Source organism: Dryobates pubescens, chromosome 7 (genome assembly GCF_014839835.1).
Source record: "Dryobates pubescens isolate bDryPub1 chromosome 7, bDryPub1.pri, whole genome shotgun sequence".
Lineage (NCBI taxonomy): Eukaryota > Metazoa > Chordata > Aves > Piciformes > Picidae > Dryobates > Dryobates pubescens.
The window spans coordinates 8,548,902-8,570,396 of record NC_071618.1 but is presented as its reverse complement, the minus strand read 5'-3'; the positions used below and the strand labels follow the sequence as shown (position 1 = coordinate 8,570,396).

Sequence of the window (21,495 nt, the reverse complement as noted above, 5' to 3'; positions counted from 1 at the left end):
CTTTAGTAAGATGCATGTAAGGAACGTACCAAACTCTTTAAATGTGGTCCTATAACCGTTTGGAGAATCCTTTATTTACTAACAGTAGATACACTGGTAAGCAAAAAGCATCTTGCTGTTTCTGTTAACTACTGCTCCCTACTGGTGTGAAACCAAAACACAACGTCTCTTTCCCTTTTCTTTGAAGCAGCTGTCACTGTTCATTTTATTTGTCAGCCTTCAGCAGGGATCATAAAGCATCCTTTCGTGCTTTCATCTTTTGCGGTTGTGGCAGGAATAACACCAACCACCTGGAAGAACAGAACTTTTATGCAAATGGTACCCTAACTGAAAACAGTGAAACAGCCTCCTGCCCTTCCTTCTGCCTTGCTTGGTGCCTTTGTTGGTAACTGTAGTTCTATGGCAAAAGTCAGGCCTGCAGTTCTGTACACCACAGTATCACAGTGGAAGGTCACCTACGCAGGCACAACTTCCTTCACACTACAAGCAGTAATGATCTTATTGTAGTACATCCAGCAATAAAATAACAGATTTTTTCTTTCCCACCCCCCTATGTCTTGTATTTTTTTATTTCTATAGTTGCTGTTGTCTGTAGTAGCAACTATGTTGTCACTACTGTGTTGCTGTTAAAAATCTGCTTTACAGTGCACGTAAACTGAGGTGAATGTAGCAAAGGGATGATCTAGATCTTTCACTAGAAGGAAGAGTGCTCTTAGTTGTTTGATCTATGTCTAATTTTCAATAAAAATAAACTGGCAGCTTTCTTAAGCACCAGTCCTATAGATTTGAGTTTATTTGGCTTGATTGTTTTTCGGCTTGTGGGTGTTGTGTTGGTTTTTTTTTGTCAGTGGTCAATAATTTGAGCTTCACCAAAACTCTGGTTTGGTTGTCTTCATAACTAGTTAAGTCTTGTAGTTGCATGTTTTACTTCAAAGATGATAGAGGTTATTACATAAGGAATGGTGACAGAACTCTGGAACAGGCTGCTCAGAGAGGTTTTGGAGTCTGTCTCGTGACATTCAAAACTGACCTGGATGCATTCCTGTGAGCCCTGCTTTGGGTGATCCTGCTCTGGCAGAGGGGCTGCACTAAAGGATCTTTTGAGATCTCTTTCAACCCCTAACATTATGTGATTCTATGTGATTTGGGGGGTAAGAGTGTACATCAGTGAAAATAACAGGCCATAAATGTTTGTATTTGCCTAAAACTGTATTTAAGTAATAAAAGATCACATAATCTCACCATTAGCCAGTGTGCTTTTATAATTGTCTCCTGGATATTTTATAACTGTAATCATGGAGACTTGGGCTGCTTTGCACTCTGAGGAACTGCCATGGCTGGCTTTTGAAGTAGTCTAATTAAAAAAGAACAACAAACCCCCAAACAAACAAAAAACCCCAGCAAACAATGAAACCCAAGGTGGAAGTGGTGACTGTCACACCTACTCTTGGAATTAGGTTATTTTTATCTTGCTCAGGTGCAACTGTCTTGGTGCACTAAACTGATGTAATAAGATTTCCACTCTTTTGACTGCTAGCTATTTATTAACTGTTCATGATACATTACACTGCAAGGAGAGGGGAAATGACCATCTCATAATAACATACATAGAGTAAATGAAAACACTAGTCCTAGAGTGCTGTTCTTAGTTCTGTCTGTAGTGAACTGTCTTGTTTACATGGTTTTCCACAGTAGAGCAAACACCCCCACTTGTTTGTTTTAAGCTCCCTGTTCTATTTTTTTAGAGTGAGAGGCTGTGCTGTAGCATACTACTTTCTTTAGAGAAGTAAGACTTTACTGCTGTGCTTAAAACCTAAATTAGATTAGCTGGCATTTAGGTTTTCTTGAAAAATACAAAGTGCTTCTGATAGCAATATAACTATGAAATGGCTGGAACAGGCTGACCCAGGCAGGCCGTGGAGTCTCCCTCTCTGGAGATAGGCAAAACATGCCTGTGTGACCTGGTATAGGTGATCCTGCTTTGGCAGGGGGCTTGGACTAGATGGTCTTTCAAGGTCCCTTCCAACCCTTAACATTCTGTGGAAGTAACTATAAAATAAATGTGAAATACAGAATACTTTTTTACATGTAGATAAGACAAACGGCAAACCCATTGGCTGAAGTGAAAGCAGTTTAACATGGGAATTGAATTTTTGTTCTGTCTGAATGTGTAATCCACAGACATGAGACTTCCCTGTGCTAGACTTACCAGTCTGCACTGATAACAAAAATGAGCCCATAGGAAGGTAAAAGACCAGGTTTGAATAAACTTTTGACAACTGGAAACTAAAATGACAAAGCTTGAGATAGAAAAAGCAATGAAGTCTGCATTAAAGGCCGCCTTGACAGCCAAGCATGATTTGATGCTGGTACATTGGGAGTACTTGCTATTTTTAAGTTGTGGCTGTCTTCCACCCTATGAGTACGTGCTGAGACCCTATAAACCTCATGACTATTTATTGCTGTTTTTGCTAGGGAAGGATTTGTGCAGGTGCAGGCAGCACCTGTGGGTGTATTCATAGGACTGAGGACAGAATCAAAGGGCATTTAAGAGGAAGTTCAGGAAGAGATAGGAGAGGCTCTGCTAATCTCCCTTTCTGGGAGAAGGTCTGGGAAGGACTAAGGGAAGGGTGCTAAATGTAAAGAGGAGACTGCTTTCATTGCTTTTCTCTCTTCTTAACTCTCTTGTAAACTTGTTCTTTATTTTTATGGATTCACAGAGCTCCATCTGAACTTTGTAAGACAAATCAAATCACATAACTTTCTAGTCTCCACGTGCTTTATTAGCTACACCTTGTACTAGGTGTCACTGAGAAGACAGAGCATATTTGGCTTATGCTTGTGTTTTGTCTGGCTCAGGAATGCAGGTTAGTGGAGAGCATAGTGATACAAGGTCTTGTCCTCCATGAAATGATGCAAGTCTACAGCAGTGTGTAACGTGAACCAGACTTGTCATCAAGCAAGACACATTTTTCATGTAGAAGTAATTTGGTAATGTGTTACTGAAGAAGTGGGCAGGAATATTGCAGGTTACTTCCCTGAAGACAGAGCAGGCATTACTGAGTTTATTTTTTTTTTTTTCTCCCTACTTGAGGTTCCTTTAGAATTTAAAACCTTTGTGTCCAAAATAAAATTAGGTTGTCTCTCCTTATAGGACAATTGCCTTGAGATTAAGTAGCTGTTCTAAAAGCATGCAAAGAAATGGGCAAATTTCTGCATAGTATGAGTATTTGAATGACTTAATTTTTCATTTAAATGTTTGAGAAATGATGAGAAATAAGCACTCCTTTTGAGGCCACATGTTTGAAGTTGGGTCAAGAGTTTGTGTTTACAGAGGTTCATAAAAATTAAGCACATATGGTATACTTGTATGGTGCTTTACATTGCCCCTCCTGAGGGCCTGTTTTAAGGGGTTGATCTCTTACATTCTCATAATGCAGGAAAATTAGGCATTGATCACCATTTTGCTGAAACATGTTTGCGTTGAGTGCCATACTGCTCTCGTAAAATGAGATGTGCTGCAGGATAATGCCTAGGCATACCTATGAAACAGACTTTTCTTCTCATTTGAAGGCGATCAGCTTCATGTAGGTAATTTTAAATCCCATTTTTGGGAGGTAGTTTGTCCCTTAGGGAGGTGCCCGGGGTTTTGTGTGACAGAGTTGCTAACCATGCTTGAATTTTCCATGCCGTGTGATTGAGAGAGCTTGTGCTGTATGACTTCAGTTGTCTGTGCCTGCCATTCATCAGCGTTGCAGTCTGCAAGAGCTGCCGCCTCAATGCTGCTCTTATGGTACCTGGTCTTATCTATGCAAATGTTGTGGTGGAGTTGTGGAAACAAGGTCTTCGAGGTCTCATGGGGTCTTGCAGCAGCCAGAACGTGCAGAAGGCAGGAAAGGAAAGAAAGGTGATTATTAGAGCATGCGGGCGAGCTGTGGACATGAGGAATATAAGGGTGCTCTGGTGCCAGAACACTGAGTTGCAGTACTGACTACTTGCTACTGCTTCAAAGCACAGTCCCAGCATTTAATCCTTATAGCTTCTCGGTGAGGTAGGTAAGTCAAGCTGGAAGAATGTGACATTTCAGATGTTTTTGAGCTATGTAAGCAAAATTATGATTTGTAAAGATGTTTGAAGTAAAAGAATGTTGTATGCAGTGAAAACAGTAATTTCATTTACAAAAAGGGAAGATAAGTGTGTTTTAGGAAGTGTTTGTGTGCATACGTGAAGTACTGTGTAATCCTGTGAACTACTAGAATAATGTAAAACTGTGTATGTAGTACTACCATGCATAGGTTTTGTGGAATATTTTTATTTACAATTGTATTTAACAGCCTTTTTCCAATAGTTCATCAGGTTGCTAGATTCTGGTTTGTAAACTTTCCCGTTCTTCTGGGTTTTTTCCTCGTTGAAGTGTTTTTCCTCCGATCCTATATTCTCCATCTTGCCAAAAAAACCAAGTCCACAAAGATCCAAAGCATCACAGAAAAGTAATGGAGTGTTGTCCAACACGAAGCTAGTTTTATTTCGAGCTTTTTGGACAGCTGGTTCAAAAAGCAAAGTATGGAAATAGCCTTTGAGGAAGTGGAGCAGTGGTGCTGCCTTTCAAGATCTCTATCTTTAAATGACTTACTGCTGGTTCCGTGCTCTATCAGGACACTTGCGTTTTTGTCCTTGGCTTTAAGTCTCCTGTGTAATGACTTCAGCCTGGGAGATTTTTGTGGGAAAAGCCATATTGGGGAAAAATTGGTCCTGCATTTAGTTTTCATTGTTACGGATCCTAAGTATTTCTGTATTTTTGTTTTAACAGTTCAGTTCAACTGTTCTATGTATGTAGAAGAGACTATGGGGTTTAATTAGTGCTATAATAAATTGAATTTTTTTCTAGTCCCTCTTGCCTTGGTCTAAGTGGTTAAAAAAAAAGACTTTTTTTTTTTTTTTTTTTACTATTTATGTGCCCATATTATACTTCATACTGTAGTTAGTAGCCATAACTTTTCTTGTGGCATTCTTCTGTCATAGTGTTTATCAGAGAATGGAGACATTTTAATCTTCAGTTCAGGATTCAGATTTCCAACAAAGGAATGAACTCAAAAGTGGTCTCTCTCCCTCTCTCCAAATGAATAGAAGCATTCAAGGAATAGGCAGAATCAATGACACCAATGAAAGGAACAGTGAATTCTTCATTGACATACTGAGCTATTTAAAGTTATTTCATCAGGTTTGCATTTAGGAATGAATGGCTTTTTTTATTTCCTAAGAAAGAGTATTGACTACAACAGTGAATAATGCATTCAATTGCACTCGTTACTATAAATGCTGAAATGAGATATTACTGTAGGCTTGACAAATATGGCATGTAGCAAAATAAGGAGGTTTGTGGTATGGCTTATGACCAGTTCTCAAAGCTCATCTGTATTCATTGAACTGCATTTAATTGTGATTATTTTCTTCCTGAATAATTAACTTTTTGGAGGCAAAAAAGTAATTTGCTGGTAGAAGCACAGTAGAACTTGATGTGAATATACTGGAGAAAATGCTAAACCAGGCTCCCAGGAGATGGCTCAGTAAAATGTTTTCTTGTACGTATTTGGGCATATTCCAGTTCTTCAGTTTGTATTCAGCCAAAAACAAGTGTGTGCTGTATTTTAGAAATTCTTGGCTCTGCTTCAATCTGTTGTAATTTTCTTGTAGTAGGTTATGCAGCTGCACTCACTGGAAGGTTAGGCAGCCCCATTTAAAAAGAATGCAGTAATACTAATACTGTTAAGTTGGCAGTTACTTATTTTGAAGTATGTTAATATTCAGGCCTTTTAGGTAGAGCAGCACATCTTCAGTAAATATGTAGCTAGCACGATTAGTTGTATTGTAATTGAGAAAATTACACTGTTCACTTTGCTTACAGCTTCTGTTGTGCTTTACCAAACTTAGATGACCTTTCCCTCTTCTAAAGTACTTATGAGGCATAGTCACCCCTAGCTGTGGAAGAAGAGTCTTGCGTGGCTCTTAGATTTTTAAAGTCTGAGGTGTAGTGAAATTTGTTAGTTCACCACTTAGTTTTGTGTATGGCTAAAGGGTGACTCGTGTATGTGGTTGCTTTTCCAGTGAATTTCATAGCTGTCTAGTATTCAGTGCTTTCTTGCTGATGTCTGAATTTTTAAGGTAGGAATGCTCATTTAAGTGTACCTATTTCTCAGTAAGTTTCAGCATGCTTTAAAACTAGTACTGATTTAAACATGTTTAAGTGTCTTAAAAAAATACCAAGCAGCAACTGTTATTTATTGTAGGTGCTACAAAATATATTAGAAACAGAAAATGAATACGCTAAGGAGCTACAAACAATGCTTTCAAACTACCTGCGACCATTACAAGCCAGTGAAAAGTATGTGAGTTTGGTTTGTTGGTCTTTGTTTTGTGGTTCTTGTTTGTTTGGTGGTGGGGTGGGTTTGTTTTTTAAGCAAGCTTGAAATCTCTTGTGCATTGGGGAGAGTTTACATGGACAAAAAATTTTCAATGTCGGTGTCAGTGTGCATTTTCTCGAGTGGCCTGTGATGTTCTTCAGGCAGGGCTTTCTGCTATTCAGCTTGCCTGCTGCATAAACCAGTCTGGTCTTTCATTTAAGAACTAGTAAGCTTTTTTTTGTTTAAGACTGTAGGTGTTACTAAAACACAATCGATGATGGCAAATCTAAACACCTTTTATTTGCTTTCACTTCAGGTTAAACTCGGCAAATACTTCATACTTAATGGGAAACTTGGAAGAAATAAGTTCTTTCCAGCAAATGCTTGTACAGTCTTTAGAAGAGTGCACCAAGTAAGTACTGTGCATACAAGATTCTGTAAAAGTCTGTGAAGCAAATATTTTTTTTTATTTTACTTGTCATTTATGGTGTTTGACGTTTTTATTCCTTTCACTTTAAGGATAATTGCTACAGCAGTACAATAGATGTTTGGATAATACCTTGATTACTTGTGCAGGTAGATACTTGCCCTAGGATGCCGTTTCTGTGGTAGGAATTTTGACATGGTTTGAAAACAGTTTATGAATCTCTATGATGCAGTTGCATACCAGTCGGGAAATGGTAGAGTAAGTGGGTTTTTGTTTTGAGGCTGTTATTTTAAAGTCCTTTTTTAAAGTAAGAGAATGGAGAAGAGGAGACTCAGGGGTGACCTTATTACTCTCTACAACTACCTGAAGGGAGGTTGTAGACAGACGGATGTTGGTCTCTTCTCCCAGGCAGCCAGTACCAGAACAAGAGGACACAGTCTCAGGCTGCACCAGAGGAGGTTCAGGCTGGATGTTAGGAAAAAGCTCTATACAGAGAGGGTGATTGCCCATTGGAATGGGCTGCCTGGGGAGCTGGTGGAGTCGCCATCACTGGAGGTTTTCAGGAGAAGACTTGATGGGGTGCTTGGTGCCATGGGTTAGTTGTTTGGGTGGTGTTGGATTGGTTGATGGGTTGGACACGATGATCTTGAAGGTCTCTTCCAACCTGGTTTATTCTATGTATTCTAATGAAAGGAGCTTACTTTGTGATGGAACAGTGGAGAGAGAGTTACTGATTCAGATGAAGTATGCTGTATGAGAATGCTTGTGCTTAGTGTTCTCCTGTCCTTGAACACTGGTGGTGGGAGAGGCATACGGGATAGGGAGAAAGAGCAATCTATATTGGAAAAACAGCCTCATGCCTGTACTGTACCACCTAGGAAGTGTGATGAAGCATAGTAAAGAGGGGATGAAGACACATGTCCTCCTTACACAGGTTAGGCTGAAGTAGTAGCTTGTACCTCAGCATGTCAAGGTGTAAGAAAGAAGGTGATGTTATTACATCTGAATTGTCTTAACAATCTGTGTTCAAACTTGGCTGAAAGTGTAGCTCCTGTTCCTAATCTTGGTTATATCCTTTTCTTTGCCTGTGTTCTCACTACAAGGTGAGCTCAACCAACTTGCTAATCCAAATTTACCTGTGTTTCACCAAGTTAGTAACTTGAATTGCTATTGAGGGCTTAGACGAGTTTCAGTTTGCTGGGAGTACTTGACTATAAGAGGGAATGAATGTCTTGGAGGAGAAAATACCTTTTTTGGCAGCAGTGATCCTTGGATCAGCTGAATGTATCTTGTTTTGACCTCACCCTCCTCTCTTCATCTGAGCTGCTCTGTGTGAAGAGGAAGCTTTGTCATGAAAAAGTATAAGCTGTGTCTCTCCTAGGCAGTAACATATGACTGGATCTGTTGCTGACTTTGGATCCCACATCCTCGTACCACCTGGCTTCTCTCCCTCTTACGCCTCTAGCCAGGACAGAATGGAAAGGAGGATGGTGTAGTTTAAATGACTATTCAGTGCTGGAATGGAAACATTCTTGAAATGGCCTTTCTTCCACACTGTCTGAGAAGGGTATTCTTTCTAGCAAGTTAAACTTGATCAGTTAGGTGCCTAAGTCCCTGAGAATAACCATTTGTCCACACATGTAAATGTTTAATTTCCTTTCTTGCTGCTGCACTTCGTTGTTTTATTCTTCTGCTACCATGATTTTGTTTCTGTGAATCATAGTACTGGGAAATGAAGCACTTCACATCTTCTAAACCTTTTTATTAAAGTGGTCTTAAGAACAAGAAGGGAAAAGTGTGTGTCTTTAAACAAATACTAATGGAAACTTTCTTTTAACTTGATTTGTAGGTTAATGTGTTGTGATAATGTAGCTCCAAGCTCAGAAGGCTTGTTCAGAACTCCTTCCTTGATTTAAACACGGTTAAGAGCACCTTCACATAATGTCCTTTATTTCTTTTTCTTGCTAAGTGAAATGTTGCTGTGTAATAATGAGGAACATAATGGATGCTAGTGGGTGAGCAGAGGAAGAGATGCCCCAGGGTTACTGAAAAGGTTACTGCAAATGGTTTCTGTTATTTTCATTTCATAAATACAGTGGTCGTGCCAAGTTCTATTTTCAGCATACTATGTTGACTTGAGGGTTCAGCTTCCTCCTGTTTCAAATTTTAATCCATCATAATTCCCATCATGTAGAAGGATGCTTGCCTTGCTGCCTTGTTTTTTGTGATTTTGCCTTTTTTCTTTTTTTTTTGGCTAGTGAACCTGTTCTGTAAACTCAGAGTAGCTTCTGGGCAAGAAGGTAGTTCTATCAAGATAAATCTATAATTTTATTTTTGGCAGAGAGCTTATTTCCATCATTTTAGCAACTTCATATTACAGCATCTGATAGGGTATTTTTTTTTGTACTTGACATGTTAGAATGATCAAATCCTGATGTCCTGCCAGTTGTAATGCTGCCAGCCTACCTTGCTTGACAAATTCCTGGGTTTGGGTGTGGGAATGCTTGGTTGCATGGTTTAGTTGATTGGGTGGTGTTGGATGATAGGTTGGACATGATGATCTCGAAGGTCTCTTCCAACCTGGTTTATTCTATTCTATACTATTTTTCTTAATTCCACATCCCTCTCCAATTCAGTTTGTGATTTGAGTTTTCTCTTAAATCCTGGCTTGCAATTCAGTGACAGGAACTTTCTAGACCACTTTATCCTATTTAATCCTCCTGTTGTTAAATGGTGGTGGTTTAGTTTATATAGATTTATTGGCCAGAAATATGATAAAATATGAATGATTTATTAAATATAAAAAAAATTTGTTTTCCCAAGCCAATTTGATGTTCATTTGCTCAGTTGATGATAGGCTGATTACACATGATAGAAGGCTGATAAACAGTAGAATAACAGTTTAGAACAATCAGAACTTGGAATACAGAGGAACAAACTGGAATCTCCCTATGCATGCAAAACCAAACAGCAATGCTGCCTCGGGTGGCATAAATGAACCACCTCAAGTTCACAGTGGAGCTAACTGACAGGTAACAAGCTATGAACCTCAAATAGCCAGGTTAAAATAGCGTAATTTATTCACGAACTGCTGAGCTGCTAACTACCAAAACCTTTGCTGAATGAAGAGATATTTTGAGTTCATAGTTATAGTCCAAAGGGCAGTATCCAAAAATTAGAGGAAATGAGAGAGCAGGCTGCTGTAATGGAGGCCCAACTTGAGCACTATGTCACTAAAACAACAAAAGCTAATTGCCCTGAAGATAGGAGCACATAAGGTGCTTGTCGCAGCCTTGAATCCCATTAACAAACAGAGGAGAGAGAGAAGAGAATACGAGCATGCAAGCTATGAGCGTAAGAGCAATGAGCATAGGGGAGGACCTCCTATAAATTCCCTTGTTTTGAAAATGGAACAGCCCAATGGCACGTTAGCCACTAAAACCCCGCTAATCAATTCAAAATGTTCATGTGGCGAGTAAACTGCACACGCCTTCTCTCATGGCGTCTGACACGTGCAGTCGCCTCTCTGAAACATGGGGCTCAGGGTTCGTGTTCAGCTTCCACTCCCTTCCAGGCAGCCTTAACGGCGCCTGCCTGTTAGGCTCCTCGACCTCAATCCGGACCCTGCAACAGAGAGGGAGGAGAGAGGGGCAGTGGCTCAAAACAGATTTAGCTGTATTGTTAATGCCTCTAATAGGACAGGTGGGTAGTGTGTTTTTTTCCCAGAACACACAATGCTGTAGTGGGTGCGTTGTGTATTTTGGTGGAAGTAGTTTTTTGGATGTTTGGTTTTAGTTCTGTTTTGCCCTTGCACCCTGCACATAGCCTTGAAGCCCTTCTGGTGCAATACTGCAGACTTGTTTCTTAGAACTTGTCCAGGTTGGCCTCTGTTTTTCTATCACTTTAGTGGTCCTGTGAGTTGTTCCATCTGTCACAGGCCTGTGAAGACTTCTTGTCTACCTGTTTGGATGCTGGGCACCACTGGACAGACTCATTTGGGGTTACTTCTACCTTTGTTAATTCTCTTCATTTACCAAACATGAGTAGCAATTGCGCTGGGGAGGCTTAGATTGGATGTTAGGAAATACTTTTTTATGGAAAGAGTGGTCAGTCATGGGAATAGGTTGTCCAGAGAGGTGGTGGCATTGCTGTCCCTGGAGGTGTTTCAGAAACGTGTAGAGGTGGCACTTTGGGACATGGCTTAATGGCCGTGGTGGTGTTGACAGTTGGACTTGATGATAGAATAGAATAGAATAAACCAGGTTGGAAGAGACCTTCAAGATCATCGTGTCCAACCTATCATCCAACACCATCTAATCAACTAAACCATGGAACCAAGCATCCTGTCAAGCCTCGCCCTTAACACCCCCAGCGACGGCGACCCCACCACCTCCTTGGGCAGCCCATTCCAATGGGCAATCACTCTCTCTGTGTAAAACTTCCTCCTAACCTGATCTTAGAGGTCTTTTCCAACTGAAACATTACTGTGATTCTATGATGAGTCTTAACTAGCATTGAGTGAGAATCGTCTAGCAAGTCATCTTCAAAAGCCCTTTTTTTTTGACTGATGAACTTCAAGTGCACTTTGTTTTGATGGATGGAAAAGAGCTGTAACTGACAAGGCAGAAACACTGCTGGAGTCTTCAGCTGGATTTATAACAGTAAAACAAAGCAAAAGGACTCCAGGCTCCAGTTTCTTGAGGACAGAAAGCAGTCCAGTGCTCTAGGTCTTTCAAGATCTGTGATTTAGTGCCAAAGATGAATTCGGCAGTGTTTCACACTGCAAAGGAGTCTCTGAAAAAAGTCAGTGTATGTCATGTGATCTCTGAGCTAACTTAAATCATCTGTTGGGAGTATTGCTCTTTGTTCTGTGGGGGTGGGGTTTTTGTGTTGTTTTGGTGTTGAGTTTTTTTATTTTGGTCTGTTTTCAGCAGGAGATTGAACAGATGTCTCCTGCTGAAAATTAAAAACAAATGAACAGCAACAAAAAAAACCTCCCAAAATAAAACCAAACAACCTACTTCCATTTAGCTAGGAATAGAAGCTGTCAGTCTATGGCTGCACTTCATGGTAAGGGACACACAGCCAACACACAGATGAAACCATCCTGTGTAGACTGGTCAGGTATAATCAATCACCTGTGTATCAAACTGAGGATATAGGCTGCCTTTTAGTTGCAGACTTACCTCTCTGCCCCATAAGGGATGTAGCTGGAGTTTCCCCTCTCTCTTTATGTCCCTGTTCTTGCAGTCACAGTAACTGTGTTTTTCTTGTTCAGTGTTCTGAGCACTGCCGATAATGCATGTTCTAGGATGATCCTGAAGTGGAATGTGAATTTAAGAATTAAAAAACCAACACCCCAAGAAAACACCACAAACAAACAAAACTCCCCAAACCACAAACACACACAAAACCAAAACAAAATGAGAGACACACCAGGGTGTGAGAGGGAGATTGCTGAAAGGTAATTCAACACTAATCAGTTTCAGGTTTACTTCTGGAATGCAGATGCAAATTAAGTCTCTTAAAGGTCTATCCTAGTATTGACCTTTTGCTTTAGGTTATTGTGAGTATCAGCAGAAATAATCCTAATAGCCTTAAGTAGACTTGAACACAGTGTCCTGAGATTGGCTGAAGCTACCATGCATATTAACCGCAAGAGGCAAGGCAAACAAATAGTGAAAGGTATGGTTGTGAGAAGAGCCTTGAAAATAAGGCTTATAGTTCGTGAATAAGTTGAATAGCTACTCCATTTGTATAAACAGTAGCTCAAAGTTGCCAAGTGTTTCCCTGATTTCAGTAACCTTGCTAGTCGTGAAGCCTCAGGAGGCAACATCTAATCTTGCATGTTTCTTCACAAACTGCGTTGATTTGGAGTCCTGAATCACAATTATTCCTTAATTTTTGCAGATGTTCACTTGTCTGGAGTTGTTTCATGTAAACTTTTAAGTTCCAAGATGTTCTCCATACCAATGTTATGCAAACACATCCAGCTTATCATTGATGCTCCTTCAGGAGACGGAGGGTGGTGGGAAATTCTGCTGGTTTTCTTTCTTTAGGAGGAGATGGAGAAGAGCAGATAATGTCACACAGATAATTGAAAGTTTCCAGTTTGTGGCAGTTTCTGCAGGTGTGTGTATAAATGTGTGTGTGTATACACACACACTTATACATTTATATATATTTTTATATATACACATACACATCTCTACAGCAACAGAGATTACCACGTGACACTCTTATGGTAACCTCAGAGCCCAGCGAAGTTTACAGACATCTAATCTTTTCCTTGCAAGGAAAACTTATATTGCAGATTAAATTTTGTTACCTACTTTTCTCCTAAAATTGTTTCTCTTGGTTTGTATTTAAAGTTGTCTGGATTCATCACAATCAGTCAGTTGTCTAGCTGTCAGTTTAGCTTTAGTCTGGTTCCGATTGGTAAGTTTGGATCATAATCTTTCAGTAAGCATGACTCAGGAACAAGGTATTTCCTTTGTTCTCTCAAGTTATGCAGTACAAACCTATTTTAAGTCTGGAAAAACAGCTGATGGCTGTCAGATGTAACTCCAAAAAGCAGAGAATTTGAGTTGGTTTAGATGTGATTCTTAGCATGTACAACAGTGGAGGCTTTGGTTATGGTTCTTTTCATTCTGTGCATTTCTTTGGTCTTACAGCTGAAGTTAGTATAATTTTTATATTTGTATAAATACACTGTGATTACTTGTTAATTAATGTATCAAATATAAGAAGAGTATTGGGATGACAATAAATTGTAAAATGACTGTACTCATAACTGAACACATTAATCACTGAAAGGTTTATGTGATGTGATGCTAGACTTTAAGCTGTCGGGTTTTCAGCAATTAGAGGAGATACAGATAACTTAATTGTTCCTCTGAAAATAGTAGAACAATAATGCAATAAATGCATGGATTAGAAAAGTAAAAGGGGATGAGTTGCCACCCCTTCAGGAAGTCTGTTAATTATCTTAATTCAACAAAGAGTGTGCAGTATGAAGTTGCAGTGCATGTGCAACATGTAGTAGAGCATGTCGGTCTTTAATTCTGCTAAAAGAACAGCAGGCTGAGAAGATTCAAACGTCTGCTTGGTGCCATAATTTATGTAACATCATCTCCTCCCCTCCCCTCCCCCCAAGTATGAAGAAAGCAATTTAGATGTTTTCAGCAACCTTTTACTATTCAATCCTGAATTACATGCCTTGAGTCTTCAGAGTTTGAGGCTTTTGCTGCATCTGTTACTCCAAGAGTGCATTATTAACTCATGCTTAGATTTATTGAAGGGGACCAGCTGCTTGGCAGGAAATGCTGTTGGAAGACAGAATGGCATTCCCTTGTTGTACAGAGGAATGCCCCTGTTTTCCCCTAAATACCTGCAAAAGCAGGCACTCTATTGGTTTCAGAATTTAAGCTTCCTTTGTAAGAGAAATGAAGACAAATAGTAAAATACAGGACCTAGCATTTAATGTAAGGAATATTATGGTCAAATTGTATCAGGCTGAATTGGGGGATTCAGCTGCCATTTTTTGGGTGTCTGAAGTGAATGTTGCTTTCAAATAAGGAAGTGCTTCTCCTGTCATGTATTTGGAAGATCTGTGCAATAGGTTTTGACTTCATATTGAGTAGCTCTTACCACACTGTAGAGAGGGGACCAAACTGTTTAATAGGAGACAGACGAGTTCTAAAGTTTAGGGAAATATTTATTAGGATGACCTTTGAATTTTAACTATGAGCAAACCTGAGGAGTGGGACAAGAGTGTGTTTCAGCAGGACGGGAACATCCCGTGCCTGGAGGAGCAACTGTTTTCGAAAGCTGAACTGAAGTTCATTGGAGTATCTCTCACTTCTTCAGAGGGAGTATACTAACCAGTGATGTTTTAACTTTATGTATGTGTTCACGACAATTACAGAAGATCTTTACCTCTAAAAAACTTTTTTTTCCCAAAAGAGATGTTCTTACAGAGAACTGTTGAAACTAATATAAGTATGAAAACCTTTGACAGAGAATAGAATGGAATAGACCAGGTTGGTTAGCAATTGGGATTGTTTAGCCTGGAGAAGAGAAGGATCAGGGGTGACCTCATTGCCCTCTACAACTACCTGAAAGGTGGTTGTAGCCAGGAAGGGGTTGGTCTTTTCTCTCAGGCAACCAGCACCAGAACAAGGGGACACAGTCTCAAGCTGCACCAGGGGAGGTTTAGACTTGAGGTGAGGAAAAAGTTCTTCACTGAGCGAGTCGTTCGTCATTGGAATGTGCTGCCCAGGGAGGTGGTGGAGTCGCCGTCCCCGGAGGTGTTCAAGGGGAGATTGGACGTGGCACTTGGTGCCATGGTCTAGTTGTGAGGTCTGTTGGGACAGGTTGGACTTGATGATCCTTGGGGTCTCTTCCAACCTTAGTTATACTGTGATACTGTAATACTAACAGTATGTCTGTTATGTACTTTCTGAGAACTCATGTAGCTTTAGAGCAGTGTGAAATCCAGGGTTTAAGAATAGTTAAATGGGTAACAACAATTCACTGCTTGTCTCATGTTGTGAAGAAGCAAAGATTTGGCATGTTTGTTAGGAGACACAGTCTTTATGCAAGGAGAGTAAAAGTATGGAGAAGTGGAAACATTTAATCTTGCACATGTGCAGTGGGTTTAGACAAGGTGTCAAGGACAAGCTTGTAATGAGGACTAATGAAAACTTAGTGCCCCATCTTCTGGTGAAATTCAGTGTAGGTTTTCCACTCATCTATTAGCCATACAGCCTACTACTGAAAAGGCTTAATAGTTCAAATGGGAGTTGCTCTTACAGAAAAATAACCGGATTTCATCTCTTGTGGCATCCTTACAGTGTTGTGCAGTGTATTCTGTGTATTCTGTCTTTTCTGTCTTGCATGGGAAACAATCTAGTAAGGATGTTAATTGAGTGGTTCTGAGTTGGTGATGTGGTAACATTAAGGAAGTCTGCCTGATTAGAGTATATGCACTTCTTTCCATCAGTTGAACTTGATAATTATTTTGGATGTAAAAAAGAAAAAGCAAATGAAAAGCACACCCATAAAAAGAAGGCAGCTTAAGGACATGCTAACCATAAGACTGAAAATCAGTCAAAGTAGAAGGAAAAAAAACAAAACAAACAAAACTCAATTCTTCCAATCTGTATGTCAGACTTCTGCTTTCTGCTTATTGTACCAGTTCTAAGTTGGTGTCTCACAACTAGCTTGGGATGTTTGTACTCCAGATATTATCTCACTGCAATTTAAGATTACAGTTTTGGTTGAAGCCATTTGAAAAATACACTATATAATTCATATTATTTTTATTCTTATTCTGTCCTTCCTTATGTGGATAAATGTGTATATTTTTCTGACAAACATAAGAAGTGATTAGGTTTACCAAGCTTGTGTTAGTCAGCTTTTATTCTAAATACTGCTGCTTTTGCCGAGTTACCTTCTTTTTTTTCTTTTTCCAAGTTGCTGATGCTGCTGTTGTTTAAGCACCATTTTATGCTAGACAAAAGAAGCTCTTCTGAACATAATTGTGCTTATCCTCTCTGCTAGTGAAGGGTAGAGGGAAAGACTCCTTCTGTTACTCCATCCAGTTTTTACTTAAGTGTTGAGATACTACTTTTGAGATTTGGCTTGATATGTGTGTGTGTACTGTTCTAACTGATGTATTTTGACCAAAAATCCAATCTTAAATAAGGTGGTAATTACCACTAATTCTTGAAAAAATTTTGCTGAATGATTGTCTTACAGGTATGTACCATATTTTGCCTTTACTGTCTTGACATATCCAGGCCTGACTGTTAAAGGCTTGAAGCTGTAAAGAAGGAAGAGAAAGCTGTAGGTTGCTCATCAGTGACCACAGAAGTCTGACTTCATAAATACGATAACCAATACACACAACAACAGAACAGAAACAAACAAAAAACCAGTATGCACTATTTTTCCCAGACTTTATTTCCATATTGGTATGATACTAATTTAATCTTTATTACTTGTTTTTCAGGTTGCCTGAAGCTCAGCAGAGGGTTGGAGGATGTTTTCTAAATTTGATGTCACAAATGAAAAACTTATACCTTGCATACTGTGCCAACCATCCATCAGCAGTAAATGTTCTCACAGAACACAGGTACATTAACTTGGTGGTCTTTTAAATGTGATACAAGTGCATAGAATACACTTGAGTTGTAAAGCTGTGATGTCTCTCTTCACAGGCTTTTGGTATGCTAGGGCTTTTCTAGGGAAGAAAAAAGTAGTACTGCTGGTGGTTTGTTCTTGTTTGTTTATTCAAGACAAGAAGACCCCACACTGTAAGCTGTTCTATATGGTCTGGGCCAGCTTGTAATTTTTGGCAGCATGTTATCAAGTGTTTGAGAGCATTTTATCATTTAAAGAATATATGCTGAACTCTGAGTATGGAAACCAAAGGGTACTGATTGTCATCTTTGCTTTTAAAAAATGCAGAGGCAAAACAAGTTAGTGAAGTTGTGGCATAATTGACACGGTTACTAATAGAAAGTTGGTGAATTGTAACTTAGCCCTGTAAAAGCTTGTACATTTTTATGTACTTAAATTTATAGTGTTACACACTCAGCTTTTGAGTGATATGAAAGGAGTGTGAGCTTTTCAAATTTACTAAATCATTATTTCCTGTGTGTAAGGAGTAGGATGATACATTAATGTGATGAAGGTTGCTAAGCTTTGGGCCTGAGTTTGAGTTTGCTTAGAAGATGCCTTGTATGACCTTGAGGGAAGAGAGTGGAGGCCAGAATTTGATTGAAGGCATCTGCTTTCACAAACTTACCCTATGTAATCTTCTGATGATCATATGCTGCAGCAAACTGAGTTTGGGGCTGATTGTTTGCTTGTGCAGGACAGAACCATGGGACATATGCTAGGAGGTTATCTATTCTTTTTGTTCTTTTCCCACACTTTCTTCACCTTGTGATGGACTAACATAAAAATACTTTGAATATTCTCAGCTGTTCCAAATCAGAGGAGCACAGTTGCTTTCCTGTAGCTTTAGCTTCTACCAAGAACTTGAATTTTAATTGTGGCACACTTGTGAGCTTTACTCAATATAAACAAGAAAAATCCTTCTAGCTACCAAATACTATGAACTATTGCTTGTGTTACTGAGGTGTGTAACTGTCTTCCAGCCCCACTTTGAAAAATTAAGCTGCAAATTCATGTTGCAATATAGGCAGAAATTAAACAAGAAAAAAAATGTTTAAAATCGCCTCATGAAACCCCTCTTTTCTTTTGAATGACTTACTCCTAGTAGCACTTTCTTTAAATGCCAAAATACTTAGGTGATCCAAGCTGTTGTTGGTGTTTGAGGTTTTTTGTTTTATTTTTTTTTCCCCCAATACTCTTAGGCTTAGGTTTTGGTTGTTTGGTTTTGTGCCTTTAAACTCTTCCCATACAGAGGTTTAGGATTTAATCTACAGATGGAAGATGGTAGAGTGATAGCGAAGTAGTCATCTACTTTTCTTTAGATCTGGACATATTTGTAAAGGATTATCCTAACTTTTAGAAGTCTTGAAAAGCACAAAGGAATAGCCACGCCTGAGAAACAATAATAGAAATTCAAGGGAGGAGAGCTGTTTGTCCTGCAAATGGAGGGGAGAAGCATTTTTTCTTCTGTGCTGCTTCACATATAGCTTGTTTAAAAAAAAAACCAACAACCTCAGTTTCTGGTCTGTGAAGTCAGCTTTGCTATTGAATCATGGTGAAGTCCATCTAAGTGTTGAAGAGCAGTTAAGTAATTTGGATGTGGAAGTAGATTCAAAGTAGTAGTATTCTTTGTAAGAGATGGCTGAAGGGAAGGGAAGTGATGGTAAATGGCTTTTCTTTTAATGCTGTTGTATTATCAGTCATGAGTCAACAGAAGTAACTCCTGTTTGTCCTTTTAATTTTTTATTCTATTCTATTATTCTGAGCCCTTCATTTTGTTGACTGCTATTGCTATGGGCAGCAAGTGGCTTCACTAAAAAGTGCTGGAGACAGCTGCCATGAAGTAGGTGGCTTTAAGCCTGAACCTTTTTCTCTCACTGCCCCCACAGGAAAAAGGTAGGCAGGGGAGGTAAAAGGGCTAACAAAAGGACAGAAATTAGAAGTTAAGAAAGTACAAAAAATTAAAGGTATTTAGGGAAGAGGAAGGCACAGAGCTGTTAGGGAAAGGGATATATACATGCACACACAGAACCAGGCTGGATAGCAATGGATTCCCTGACAAGAGGTAGCAGGCCTGGCCCTGTGGTCCCCAGCTCTCAGCAACAGCACCAAGCTCCACCAGGCAGGGAAGTGAAGGTAAGAGACAGCAAGGCTAGAAATTGCCCCCCCCCCTTATATAGAGGGTATGCAGGAAATGGGAGGGAATACACATGACCTGGGGACCCCTCCCTGGGGTGGGGTAGGATTTCCCACACACCTTGGGGTCCACCTAGGGAGCTGAATTTCTGTCTGCCCCTGCAGGCCTTGAACCACAACATATGGTTTCAGCTGAGGGTCCAAAAGCATTTCGTGTTTCAATACCACAAAAAATACAGCAGAGAAATAAATATTTGCTGACTTCTTTGATTTGGATATCCTGTTTGTAACAGCTGTGCTATTTGGTGGTGTTTTAGAGAAAAAAGGAACAGTCTCGAGTGGTTTGATTTGGAACATGAATTCTTGCTGTCTACAGCAGATTCTTTCCTGCCATAAATTCTATGCACTTCTTAAACTGAACACATATGCGTTAACTGTGCTTCTGAAAAAAAGCAGTAAAATTCTTCTATAACAAAATTACTTTTCTGCAGTTTATAAAGTTTACTTGCTTTTGGTGAGAACCATACTATCAAAAAAGAAATGAAACGAGTCTCCTAGATAATTGCTTTTGGTGAAACTTGAGAAACAACCTCTTTTTTTTTTTTTAATAGAATATACTACTTTTTCTTGTTTTTACTGACACTGACTAAAAATAACTTACTGTAATTTTGAAGTGTTAACTCTTTCTTTAACCAGTTGCGTCACAGTATCATCAAAATGGCAAGCTGTTACCTGGTATGGAGGTTTCTTATAGGTCATTTTCTGACGTATCAGGCCTGTTTCTTGAGCAGTGCTGTTACCTGTTAAAATGTCCTTGAGACCTGTTAAAGACTCTCTATGTATCCATCTGTGTAGATAAAACATGGTGATGTTCCTATTATTTTGGACTTGGAGTGAAAAGTTTCTCTTTTGAATAGCATTTTTAGTGACATCTCTAAATCGCAGTTCTTGAGGTGAGGCTGGACATGCAAAAGGTTCATTCAATTTGAATGTCACTGTCTCTTTTTGATGCCATTCAGTATGAATGCCAGTCTGCGTTTTCTCTTACTCTTCTCTGCCCTTTGCTTCTTGATCATACATGAGTGCGTATATGAGCTTATACATACATATGCATGGTTTATGTAAATACAGTTAGGGGTGAAGTGGGATAATTATATTCCTTAGATTATTTTTTTATATATACTTCTAGTCTTCAAAGCTGCAAGCATACTTCATTTCCTTAAGTTAATTATTCATAGACTATCAAGATGGATTTCACTAGAGATTTGAGGATATGGGGATATGCAGAAATGGAAATAAAACCTAATGGAATCCGCAGAGGCATTCAGGTTCCAGAGCAGCGTGTTTCTGTTGTCTTCTTCTGACAATCAACCACAACAAAACGATTTTTTTGTGAAGTTTGGAAATAGGTTCTATTCTTGTTTCCCTATAGAATAGAATAAACCAGGTTGGAAGAGACCTTCAAGATCATCGTGTCCCACCCATCATCCAACACCACCTAATCAACTAAACCATGCAACCAAGCACCCTGTCAAGTCTCCTCCTAAACACCTCCAATGATGGTGACTCCACCACCTCCCTGGGCAGCACATTCCAGTGGGCAATCACACTCCCTCTGTGTAGAACTTCTTCCTAACATCCAGTCTGAACCTCCCCTGGCACACCTTGAGATTGTGTTCTCTTGTTCTGGTGCTGGTTGCCTGGGAGAAGAGACCAACCCCCACCTGGCTACAACCTCCCTTCAGGTAGTTGTAGGGAGCAATAAGGTCTCCCCTGAGCCTCCTCTTCTCCAGGCTAAGCAACCCCAGCTCCCTCAGCCTCTCTTCACAGGGCTTGTGTTCAAAACCCCTCACCAACTTTGTTTCCCTTCTCTGGACATGTTCCAGCAAGTCAACATCCTTCCTAAACTGAGGGGCCCAGAACTGGACACGGGACTCAAGGTGCGGCCTAACCAGTACTGAATACAGGGGCAGAATAACTTCCCTGCTCCTGCTGGCTACACTATTCCTGATACAGGCCAAGATCACATTGGCCTTCTTGGCTGCCTGGGCACACTGCTGGTTCATGATTAGGTGGCTGTCAATCAGAACCCCCCAGGTCCCTTTCTGTTAGGCAGCTCTCAAGCCACTCTGACCCCAGCCTGTAGATCTGCATGGGATTGTTGTGGCCCAAGTGCAGCACCCAGCACTTGGATTTGTTGAATGCCATCCTATTGGACTCTTGCCCATCTGTCCAGTCGGTCGAGGTCCCTCTGCAGAGCCCTTCTGCCCTCTAATGTGGCTCTGTAAATTTTATCTAGATGTTAGCAGTGGTACTCAACATAATTTCTCTTTTTTTTTAATACAG

The 21,495-nt window shown here is 39.8% G+C and overlaps 1 protein-coding gene across 4 annotated transcripts in view; it reads left to right on the top strand.

Moving 5' to 3' along the window:
• The window catches only part of ARHGEF7 (Rho guanine nucleotide exchange factor 7), a 128,902-nt gene that overhangs the window by 68,524 nt on the left and 38,883 nt on the right, over positions 1–21,495 (top strand). For all 4 annotated transcript variants that reach the window (XM_054162862.1, XM_054162861.1, XM_054162864.1 and 1 more), the window contains 3 exons: positions 6,288–6,382; positions 6,718–6,813; positions 16,844–16,966. In XM_054162862.1, the coding sequence (XP_054018837.1) occupies positions 6,288–6,382; positions 6,718–6,813; positions 16,844–16,966 (314 nt within the window). The remainder of the gene's footprint in view (positions 1–6,287; positions 6,383–6,717; positions 6,814–16,843; positions 16,967–21,495) is intronic.